General features: G+C 49.0%; 1 protein-coding gene across 3 annotated transcripts in view; it reads right to left on the bottom strand.

Annotated features, from left to right (window-relative positions):
* Positions 1-12,506, bottom strand: part of LOC125949240 (uncharacterized) — a 128,183-nt gene that overhangs the window by 105,877 nt on the left and 9,800 nt on the right. For 2 of the 3 annotated variants that reach the window (XM_049676080.1, XM_049676081.1), the window contains exon 2: positions 7,622-8,473. The exons of the other annotated variant lie outside the window; for it this stretch is intronic. In XM_049676080.1, coding sequence (XP_049532037.1) covers positions 7,622-8,300 — 679 coding nt within the window. In that variant the 5' untranslated portion in view covers positions 8,301-8,473. The remainder of the gene's footprint in view (positions 1-7,621; positions 8,474-12,506) is intronic. 3 annotated transcript variants of the gene reach the window in all.

The raw sequence follows: 12,506 nt of genomic DNA, 5'->3' as shown, positions 1-12,506 counted from the left end.
CTCCGTGAAGATTGCGGGCGTTTAGAACTGTTGACGACGCCGAATTTGACTGGTGATTCTTACGACGGTGTTCCGACGCGATTACTGGAGCATTAAGAAAGCCAGGAATCGCCGTGTCACCGCATCGAAGCATCCGGTTGGCTAATCGCGAAGGTTCTACGAACAGCCGCATATGCGCAATAAAAAATCGATGGAAATTACATTACATTCCTACAGCTTTGATTGGTTTTAAAAATGTCTGCTTTTTATAACAGCTTTTCACTGCTAAATTATAGGAAAAAATTTTTTATTGATGCAAAAAATATTTTTTAAAAAGGGGACAAGACATATTCCCTGTCTTTCATAATGTTTTCCTTCATCCTAATTTGCATTTAAATGCTTAAAAACTACCATCTTCCAACCAAAAACAGCGTTGAAGATGAACTATCGACGCTATCGACTGCTCCGGAGCAGTCGATAACTAATCGATCGATAAATGTGCGTTCGCAATGCCATTTTGTCGATTGACAACCAAACTGCTCGAAAAAATGTATGGGATGACAGTTCGAGTCGATTATTTCCTTATCGATCGACAAGCGGCTTTATCGATCGACAAGGAATGAACCAAAATGAACAAAAATGACCAAAAGTTCATCTCTTGTCGATCGATAGCGTTATCGACTTTTTCGTAATAGGGGCCATTATTCCAACCCCTTCTCAAGCTGTTGTAGAACAAAAGAGTTGAACGGTGAACCCGTAGTAAAAATGCCACACCCCTTGACCGGAAACCTATCGCAGCATTTTCCACAAAACTCCCATTTTATCTCAGCTCAGCTTTAAAAGCTGACAAACTCCCCAAATAGCAAACACCATGCGCCTCCATTACAATTAAACGTCCCAGACCGGCGAATTGATTGGAAACAATATTCAAAGCCCAGAAAGCTCGTGCGCTAATGGTGAAAATTAACTTCAAGTTCCATCCGTGGACACAGTTCCACAAGACTCACACTCACGAGCGGCCATCACGAAGTCAAACGCCAAATACACTCTCTGCTACACTACTTCGCAGCTGATTTCCGCGCGTCCGCGTAGTTCTTTGTTGTTCCGTTCCGAATTGAAATCCTTTCAATAAAGAAAAGTTAGTCCCCAACCGGAACTCTACCAAAAGGTCAAATTATACGCACGCAGAGTCCGTGGCGTACTCACAAAAGTCATCCTGACCAGAACCAAAAAAGCGGAAAGTACAGTAGTACAGTGTACAGTATCCATCCGTCCCGCCGGCGGATGGCCCCGGCCATTGGTAACTAATTTGCCGTTTTTCTCATTTTTATCACCAACCCCGGCCGCCCGGCTACCCCCCTCAACCCCTCCGATCTCGCACTAATGGAGCAAATCAAAGTGCGTTAAAGTGTTTTCCACAATTTCCCTGCTCGATATTTTCCATTATGCTGGCCCGCCGGTACCGCCGGCTTCTGGTTCGGTTCGGTTCGGTTGGTGCGGTACGCGGCCGGCCACGCGCTTTTTTCCGTCCCATTGATGCCCCAATCTGCCATTAAAATTATCATAAATTTTTGCAGGATTTTCCAAATGCTTTTACTTTCCCGCTTTTTGGGGTTGCGAGTGTCGCGAGTGTGTGCGCGTCGGGCGCGCAATGCCGCAGACCGGCGCGGTCCACGTGCTAGCAAAGGTCTGGCGTTGGCGCAGCCCTTGGTTTGGTTCCGGGAGTTGGTTTCGAGAGGGACAAAAAAGTCCACCAACAACAAATAACAACAAATAGCGTGGTGGCGGCGGTGGCGGTAGCAGTGACAGCGGAAAAAAGGCGGCAGAAAATATGGAGTTGATAAGAAAGCTCCCTAGGGAGGGCAATGGAGGGGTGGGGGGGAAGCCAGCCTGGCCTGCCTGGTGGCTGGTTGGCTCTCAACCACCAAACGCACCATTACCGGAATGGGATAAGTACTGGCGACGAACATAACCCCATTGCCACACGGCCACCACCACTACCACCATGATGATGATGATGATGATGATGATGACACACTTCCCGGGGGGAAACTTGATTGGCTTAATAACATTACTGGCGGGCTTCTGTTTTGTTGTGCGTCTGTCAGTGGCCACGTTGCGTTCGAGAGGATTTCTTCCGATCGATAGATTCAAACTTTTCTCGCAAACTCCGATCGAGTTATGCTTCTTCCCCCCCGGGGGGTGGAAGAAAGGAAAGGTGGCCAGTTCCAGCTACTCCAGCAAATCGAAAATTACTGACCGTCCTTCCGGTCTGGCTGGTTGACTGTCCGTTTCAAACAGTTTTCCAATCCGACAAAATTTTCCGACTCTCTCTTGGGACCGCCACCGGCGACTGCTACTGTTTGGCGCATCGCGATACTGTCCAACGCAGTGGGCTCGAGAGAGGGGAAAGTAAGGCGCCGTAAATGGTCGTAAATATTTGCCACTTTACCTCACCTCGCCTTGCAAGCCTCCTTCTCCTACCTTACCGCCGTTTTGTGGCCACTCTGGGAGACACCAACAGCGACCGGAACCACTGGAGTATTTCGCGTTTTTACGGCCTTTTCTCGGTCCTTTCCGACCGGCCAAGGGAGGGGGAGGGGTGGGGGAAATCAATCGAGTGTACTCCCACCCCGCCTGCCGCGTCTCGTACGTGGTTTTGTGGGAGGATTTTCCACGATTTCCCCCTATACCTCTTATCCCCTCGGTGAGGCTCATCAGGCCATCAAGAGGGGTACTTCGAAGTCCTCTCGAGTTTGGAGCTCCGCAAACAAGGATGTCTCTCTCTCTCTCTCTCTTTCTCTCTCTCTCTCTCTTTCTCTCTCTCTCTCTCTTTCTCTCTCTCTCTCTCTCTTTCTTTCTTTCTTTCCCACTTCATCTGTCTCGACGCTGGATGTAAATTGTCGTCGATGGAAGAGGATTGGCTTTTTCGCCATTTTTCTTTGGAATTGGAGCGAGCGATCCGCGATGCTAATGGAAAAACGATGGCCATCATCACGAGCAAATCACGATAAATGGACGGCACACCGCGGAAGGAGGAGGAGTAGGAGAAGAAGACGCAGCAAATTGCAGTATCTGGTATTGCGGTGGCATTTTCTAAAATGCTCGCCACCACTCCTCGCTCCATTAGAAGTCCACAGGATTGGTAAAAGAGGACCACCACCACCACCAGCATTCTTATCTTCTGTCCCGTCTGGTCCGTGGATTGAGTTAATTAACGATAAGTTGTGGTGTTTATGATGTGCCGATTCCATGAAGCACGAGCCTGAACATCCCGTGACATTTTCGATGCAGACGTCTGGAAGACGACGAGCGTCATACCTGGCTGCCCGCTACTGCCACGGTCGACGACGGTTCAATCAAAGCGGCAACTATCAATCATTGGTGTGTTTCACGGTGAGCGTCACAGCAGCAGCAGGGTTAACCTTTCATTTTTGTTTTGCTTCTTCAGCCCGACAACGTTGGATACCAATTTCACACCTCGGTGCGCCTGTCAGCTATCACTATCGTGCCACTGGTAAATGGCAAGTGCAGCCATCCATTACATATTGCTACGCGAAGCGATCCACACACACACACCCAACCGAGGTGGTGTTCCAATTTTCCGCAGCGTGAAATGCTGTCTGTTGTCGCGTCGTGGTAATCGAGGCGAGGAAGTAAAAGATCCCATCATCGATGAGATCTCACGGAGAGATGTGCAATTTGGTCATCTCGGGTTCGGGTTCAGTTCCAACGTAAAAAGATGTGTTTATTAAAACTATCACTCTTATTGTTGATTGTTCAACAAATAAAATTTGATTTTAGACCCTCTGCTCAATTCATTTCTACTCTCTTCAAAAGAAAAGTGTCTTTGAATGTCATTGTTTTCATAAGGCCAGCATGTTTTATTGACGAAAACACTGAGAGTCTGCTTTAGACAATTTCAAAATTGTCAAAATTTAGGGGAGTCCTGCAATAAGCCACAAAAAAGCAAAGATGCAAAATTGAAGCAGCGATGGGCTGCAATTGAGTGCTCATTTGGAAACTAAACAAATCTTAGTGAAGGAAATGAAAGTAACATGAAAAGCAATCGTCCGTCATTTGATGCAATGTGGAGGCTTTAGTGGTTCAAAAACTAGTGTCTTTTACATTAAGGACAAGACACATGGACGCATGGATGGTGACGAAATGTACTCCTACAGGCCTATAATAATCATTTAATGATAAACTGAATGATAGTCCGAAACGGATAAATTATCAGAGTACCCAAAAGATCAGTAGACGAGAGTACAACATGGGCTTCTCAAACCGTTTCCTTCGCTTAAAACAAGTCATTATACACAGTAATATGCGAATTTCAATGGATTATTAGATGAAATACCACAGAGTCCCCAGGGTCACGCTGGTCTGATATTGAAACATGATAGGACACATTTGCTGCTTAATCCATGAAAAGAGCATATAACACTATTGGAATTGGATAGAAAATAGTATCCGCTGCATTCATTAGATTTCATTGCATTTAATCATTCTGGCGTCATCCGAATACATTATGGCATCATGCATAATTAAGACACGTATTTAGCAGTTCTTCAAATAAGTCGTCCAGCTTTCACCGAAACGGGAAAAGTTTTGTTGACATGAAAAAAAAACATTTCGCATTGAGCTGGACAAAATGTGTAAAAACTAATGACCGTGTTTTTGAGCAGAACTAACACTAATATTCCGATTAAAAAAAGTTTACATTTACACCGAAAAACCCCCGTTAAGATATACACGCAGACCGAATGTATTCATCATCTCCATAAGGAGTGATAGGACATTGCGCTACCATCGTTCACCTTTCAGTATGCTGCAACCATGCGTGAGGTGCTTTTAATATAATTCTCCATGTCTTGAACCACCACCATCACCGGACCGCTGACGCTGGCCAACAAAGAAGCATGTCGAACCGGCAGCAGCAGCAGCCACCGGTGAATAGCGATCACAACCGACACGGCCTATGCCATCGAGCGGAACCTTCGAACCGCCGCATAACCCGACCTTTTTTATGTCGTATGTTTGTGACCCCAACTCCTCGACCTCAAACCCCTGTCACTACTCGTCTCGTCGCAGCCCCCCGGAGACCGTCCGTAGTAAGATGCTCTGGTGTGGTGCTCTTGTGCTCTCACCTATCTTCACACTCGATAAAGCCGGCTAAAAATGAGGGTTTTCCGACGGGCCTTTTAGCACCTGAGCAGCGCACCGGGGAAGCCAACCGTTTTGTCTGCGGCCAGCAACACATCGGCCAGAACCCCGACCTCTCTCACTCCCGGAATGACCTCCCGGGGCCGAGCCTACCCTGAACCTGCTACCCGAGAACCAGCAGCGAATCCAACTTTGATCCCGCAGCCAAAGAACCACATACAACGACGATGCGCGTTCGAGCATAATTTCCCTCTTTTTCTCTGGTCTTGGGGGGGAAGGCCATCCAAGGACTTTCGGAGTGTGTGACGACCGGAGCAAGGAAGCAACGAAAGGAACAGAACACGAAACGAAACAACGAAAAAACGGATCCGGACGACGGTGACCAACAAATAACCCCAGCAGCAACAGCAGCAACAGCAACAGCAGCAGCAACTCGTGAACAGACCCCGTGGACCATAAACATTTGAAAGGTATAATTCATAAAAATAATCGTTTGCAACACCTCCCTACCTTCGGAACCGTGCGGGCAGCGTGAGAGAAAAAGATCGAGAGGACAGTGGTGGGCAGCTCGAACGTATTAAAAATAGATGAAATACGATGCAAGTTCGCAGCCACCCGTTGGTCCTCGTTGGGACGAAGGGAGCCCCCTGGTACTGGAGGATAGTGTGTGAGAGGCGTGAGACAATTTACAGCGATAGTTCGTTATTGGACCGGCGGCCGGCCGGTCGGTGTTGACTTGGAACGGAGCGGGGGAGCTCTAATTCAATGTTTGAAAGCCCAAACGAGTCTTGCATTGTTTTGGAGTCCATACGAGGAACACGCACACTCACACACAGACGTACTACATGAAATGAATGTTCTTTTGCAGTCCGAAACGAGATAAAAGAAACCCAAAAATGGGAAACCGAGAAACCTAGAATGGTTCCCTTTTCGGGTGGTGATGAATGTTGGGACTTGTTGTTGAGGTATATTGGAACAAACAAATCATTATGAAAAACGGAGAATTACACACAATCACAACTAGATTTAACAAAGAATAGTCGAAAGGCGGTTAAATCAGCATTCACCAAAGAGCAACATAAAGCTTTGCTACTTAGTACACACAAAAAACCGTTAAAACAGATCAAGAAAGACATAAACAAGACTCATGCTTAAACGGCCTATAATGGTTAGTAATAGGGTTGGCAGAGTTTCGCGTAACAGCAAGTGATGAGCTATCTTCATGCAATGTATAACCAAAATCCAGCAAGATAGAGTTACTGTAAGTCGAGAGATAGAACCGTTTAGACAGTAACGCCTTAAATCTAGTTGAAGAAATGCAGGTCAGTGGAGAAGTTGCTTTCGATAAGGTTATAGAGGCTAATTAGACAGCAAGCTTTTGGTAATTTAATATGTTCATTGTAAATAAAGAAAATAATAAAAAGCATGGATACAGATAAAACCTGTACATTGTCTTAACATCTTCTTCTCTGAATATTATCCATTTTAGCTCTTTTTCAGCACAAAAACACAGCGATTCACTGTTGTATATCCGAGCACAAAGCTCGCAGAAAAAATAGAAATCGAATTTCATTAAATTTAATAATGGAATGTTATGTTGCCTGCCTGTCAAACGATTTAACAAAATCCAAATGGAGCAAAAAGCATGTAACGAAATCACTGCTCGCAGCAGTTAGAATTCTCGAAAACCAAATTGAAATTTCCAAAGAAGTTCAGCAGCGGTGACTGCATTTTGCATGTTACCTTGTGTGGGAAGCCAATGGAAATAGGCAACAACCTGAGGGGATCGATGCATCGAGTTGGAATGCAGGATTCCAACTTCAAGTGACTCTGCATGCCTCGGCTGACAAATTAGTCATTCTCGGAATGAATCTCGGAATGTAAATTTTTCGTCAAACTATTTCGTAACATAACTCAGCCACCTGGACGAACCAACGATAACGAATAACTCTCCGCTAGGACATGCCTCCGGCGTGAAATGTGATGACCTTTATGCATACATACAAATTATCCCCAAAGGAAAGCAGCTCAATAGAGAAAAGATAGCAGAAACTGACAAACGACAAAGGACTGATGGTTAGCCTTCAAACTGAAACCGCAGATTGTAGTACCACCGCCAGAGAGAAAAGAATTTTAGTTGCGGCTTTGAATGACAATTTTCGTCGAAACCTCTTTTCCATTGGATTGAACCTTCGAGCATTCGATCAGTAGTCCTGGATTAATGTAAATGTTTGTTAATCCCCGATCCACAAGCATCCCAAGACAATCTCCCTAATACTCTTTTCCCTCGCGATCGCATTAAAGGATTTAATGCAACGTCGGGATCGGGAATCTATCCCCTACCTCGTAGCACGCAGGTGGTGGAATGTTGGGAATTCCGTAAACGCCACACATCTGCCCCGTCGGGGTCGATGTAATAAGCGATTTGTGCAGAAGGGCGTTAGTAATAGTAATAGTAGTAGTATCTCCAACTTACCAGAGTAACCGATGTGCATCGGTCGCGAAGATGACAGCTGATTACCGGCGCCACCGATGGATCCGATGCCTCCTGGGCCACCGACGGCAAGACCACCGCCTACGATGCCACCGGCAAGCTCGCTACCACCAGCACCACCACCGTACACCGTGGAACCACCTTCACCGCCGATGCTGCTACTCCCGATGCCACCAACACCACCACCGCCTCCTCCTCCTGCTCCTCCATTCGACCCCGTCTGGAACGACGAGGTCGATATCGTGGTCGTCGGATAGACCGGACCGGGCAACCCGTCCGGATCGGGTATCGGTGGATAGACGGGATCGCAACATTCCCGCTCCGGGAACTCACTACCCAGCACGGTCGCCAGTGTTGCCAGCAGGCACACGGCCACACCAACGCCGACCAGCCAGCGCGGATAGGCGGCCCTCACCACCACTGCTCTAGCCAATACCCTGCGGCCTTTCGTCCTGCAGCTGCTGCTGTTGCTGTTGTTGCTGCCATCGGTAGACACTAACCGCGGCTCGGTATCGCACACCGGCCCAGTGACCCAGTGACCGTTGTGGCCACCATTCCGTACGCTCCGTACGCTGACTGTTGCATTCACCTCCCTTTCCGCTGCCGCTGCTGCTGCTGCTGCTGCTGATCGCTGACGGTTGACTTTGCATCTGGCTCTCATTTTCTGCGAATCTTCTTCACTCGCGACTCGCTCATTCTACTGAACTGCAACACCACGGACCCGCCTCGAGTTCTTGCACACACACACTTTACTCTCTCTCTCTTTGTTTTCCTTCTTCTCTTATTACTCCCTTACCCACGCTTTCTCTACTTCTCTCCAAGAATCCTTATAGCCTGCAATTGGGAGCATATTCTACGGGGTAATGACCATCCAACGGAACGGAACGAAACGCCCAACGCTTCAACCCACACAGTGCAGAGGTACGCAACGGTCCCATATTCGTAGCCCGTTCAACCGACCGAAAGCTAATTAAAAGAACGCCTCCACCATGACCACACCGACGCCGCCGTCATCTTCGTCTTTGACCAAAAACGACGGCGAATTGGGCTCGAATCGTTTGGGCGTTTCAAGGCCACGTAACCGTAACCGCACCACTAGAAACGGACGGAGGGGTAAGAGTCCCACCCCGTTAGAAGCATTTACGATAAACATTCTATGCGCCACCTTTCTCTCCTGTTTGGTTCTCGAACTCTCCACATTTATGGCGGGGTTTCGACCGTGATAACGCTTCCTTTTATTCCACTCCATCCAGTCTGTTCACTGCTGGACCATGCACACAGACACGCGCGCTCTCGGCCACTTGGCAGGCTCATTACCGTTTGATCGAAGCGGCGCTCTTGACGGGCACATTGTAACATAACTTTCACCTTAATTGCGTACGAGTAGTGGCCATCAAACGGGTAGTGTGTGGCGAAGAACCGTGGGAAAACGGCAACAACCCTCGCTGACCCTCCCAACTTCAAGGTTTATCGATTGATTGGCGTCGATTGGCCACCAACAGTCGCTCGATGGTACGCTCTCCGGCTCAAGTACAGTGACAGCTGTCAACAACGTGGCACGAGAGAAGAAAAAACAAAATGTCCAAAAACCCGGAACACGATGCCGTTGACATCATGCAAAAGGCCCACGCAATGGAGTTCGGGCGTTTAATGAACCTACTCTGAAGCATGCCCGGAACTGGGCCTGATGCATTCGATCCGCTAGCATTAGGACCCCTTCCCTAAATTCGATCCTAAATTCCACCGAAAAACAAGCAACCACAATTCCGGCACCTGTGCTCAGTAGGCTTCGTCGGAGCGTTTAGATTCCATCCCAGTCCCTCTACACATCGCGGACACACACAGAGGGTACGACCCGGGTTTTTGTCCGGCCAATTTGTCGCTCGCCATTTGCCGCAAGCCAGCCAGGAGGGAATAATGAATCACATTCATGGTCGCGTGGTGCGTTCGACGAGGGAAACATTCGAGGCCGATAACGCTTTTGAATCGCTGTTGATGGTGCTGGTGGTACAGGCCCTACCAGGTGCAGCGAGGTGTCCTCGAAACACCCGGAACCCCACCAACACCACAACACAAATAGCGTAAAAATGCGTTTGAAATGCGTTTGCCATTAAACGATACATTATGTACGCTTTTCACCAGAGCGAGAGGGAAGGTCCCGTCTCGTTCTGACCAAATTTGGGGCCAGTGATGCCAATTTCCACCACACACACACGTCGTCAGCTGCCATAATGTACGCGCTGCCCTCCATTCTGGTAGGAAATTCCATTCCCTTCAAACCTCGAAAACGAACAGGAAGCGATGGAGTGGAGGATGGCAATAAATCGGGGACGCTCAGCCCCAGAACTCGTTGAAGAGGGCTCCCTGGCTAGCTGGCTAACGGAGAAGGGGGTCCAAAGTTACCCGTTCTTCCATCGACATCGCGTTGCAAGATGCATCAACATCGCTCGTGACCCTCTGGTTGCAAGTTGCAGTTAGCTGCACTCGGTGCCATGCTCTCTGCATGCACCAACTGCTGCTACCAGCCCCACTTTTGACGTGTGTTGGGCGCACTGTTTATTAGATTTTCTCTCGTTCATCCGTTTTCCCTCTCTTTCTACACCCACACACACACACGCATGAACTCTTCACCGTCCGAAAGACCATCCCTCGTCAACGACTGTCTTTTCGGCAACGAAAGTTTTTCGAAACCCTTTTTTCGTTTCCCCTTTTTTTTTTTTGTTGCTAGTGCGCCGTGGAAGCGAAGCGACTGTGGAGCGTGCAGCGTGCCACGGATCGCGCATCATGGTGGCCGTTTCGTTGGCGTGTGCTTGATGCGTCGCCGCGAAGGAGGTAGAACGACGCTCGACCGTTGCACCAGTCACCAGGAAGTTCAAACAACTCGATTCCTCGCTTCTCGCTCGGGGACGAAGAGAAGCTGGTTGCTTCTCGGGGATGTTTAACCAATTGACGAGCGCGCAATCCATCGCCGAACAGACTGACGGTCAAGCGATCCGCAATCCGACGTGGAACAAGGTCGTCCTCGAGCGGATCCATTAACACGCTTTTCATGCGAACGTTCGTTTTTTAGACAACTCTTTGCTGGGTATTCCCTCTTTCTGTAATCGGCAGCATACCCGGACCTTGGCGTACAGTAGAGCATCGTACCAGGGAAGGCACAAACACCAAGCGCGCCAAATGGAAGAGCTGATCAATCCAATTGATCCCGGACTTAGCGCGAAAGGCGTGAGATTCCCAAATCACCGAGATTGGCTGGAGTCGCTGGAGCTCGTGGACGACGATGACGACGACGACAGAAGACGCGGCAACATCAAATTAATTAGAAGCAAACTGGAAACTCGGCCATCGTCCCTCAGACGACGAGGCCCAAAAGTTTGCAATCGTCGTCCTCCGACGCCGCCACCGCCTGGAGAGATTCAAGGATTTGACGAAACTCAATTTCTGCCCCCAAATTTTCCGGACATTCCCGAGGAGGTGTCGGGCCGCCTTTAAAGGCGGCCAAGGCCTAATGCAATACTCCGACCGAGCTCTCTCTTTGAACTCCATCAAGTGCGCCGCGAGGTGGAAAAGTTCAAATTAGAATAATAAACTAATTATCTGCGGCCGGAAAGTGGCCGGAAGCACGACTCAGCCGGACGCCTAGACGCCGGTGTTGCCAAGATGCTCCCCTCCCCCCCCCCCCCCCCCCCCGGGGTGGGGTTGCACCGTTGGTGCGGATTTGCGTGCCAAGGTGAGACCACCCCCGAGGGCCATTTGCCAAACACGCGTGGCCAATGCTCGGGTTTGATTGGAGCACGACCGACCAAAATGCAATTGCAAATGATGTCACCGTCACCGGCACACCGTTGCACACACGCACACACACACACCGGCATCGTACGGGGCGATCGATACGGGTCCCTTCCTTCAACCCTACAATCGCTCAAGAATGCAATTAAAATTCCAACTTCGCACGAACACCCGCACGAACGACCGCCACACACACACATACACACGCACACACACATACACACGTAAACCCCTCTTATTGCAATTGCAATCGAATGCAATCGAATAATTTGTGGCACAATTGTGTGGCATGCCAACAATTGCGATGGCCATCGCGATGCCCAGAACAGAATACTATAGCACACGTAGCCCTCCTCCACCTCCTCCTTCTGTTGTTGTTGTGTAAGTGCGGGGTTGAAACCATTTTGCGAAATGCATTGCATCCGGAACATCAAAAACATAAAAAGGAGATCCATTCTCTCTCGCTCTCGCTCTGTTGCAGACCCTTCCTTCAGTTGTCTGTTTCGATTGGCGCTGGAAGGTACCCCGAAAAGGGAAGGCAGCCCCTCCCTTGGCCTGCTTCTTCTTCTTCTACTTCTTCTTCGGTCGGTTGGCCGAACGTGCGAGCACAAAATCCTCGTTACCGGTTCCTTACGCCAGCGATACGTGACGGATTGTATTTTGCGTGCCACTAGCAGCACCAGGCACCAGGCTATCGAGACTCCGAAACACGCAAAATGGCGCTCGCGGCCGATGCCAACCCCAAAAATTATACTATTTTTGCCAGCCCTAAATGGTGGGGGGTGTGGGGGCGTGGGCACCCTCATTTTCCGGGGAAGGTGGAAAGGTGCGATTCGTAATGAGCCTCCGAGCCAACTCGATTCGTTGGACACCACGACCACCACCAGCACTACCATCAGACCGTTCTGCTTCGATCGCAGCAGTCGCGGTCGCTGCGGTTGCCCTGGTACCCCGCGATGATGATGATGATGATGATGATGGCGATGATGATGAGGACGGTGTGTTGTTGGTGTGTTTCAGTAAACTTCGATCATTCGTGCTCCGTTTAGATGGACTATCTTTCTCTCTATCACACACA

This window comes from Anopheles darlingi, chromosome 2, assembly GCF_943734745.1.
Source record: "Anopheles darlingi chromosome 2, idAnoDarlMG_H_01, whole genome shotgun sequence".
NCBI classification, from domain to species: domain Eukaryota; kingdom Metazoa; phylum Arthropoda; class Insecta; order Diptera; family Culicidae; genus Anopheles; species Anopheles darlingi.
The sequence above is the reverse complement of the archived record's forward strand: the minus strand, read 5'-3'. Positions and strand labels throughout refer to the sequence as shown.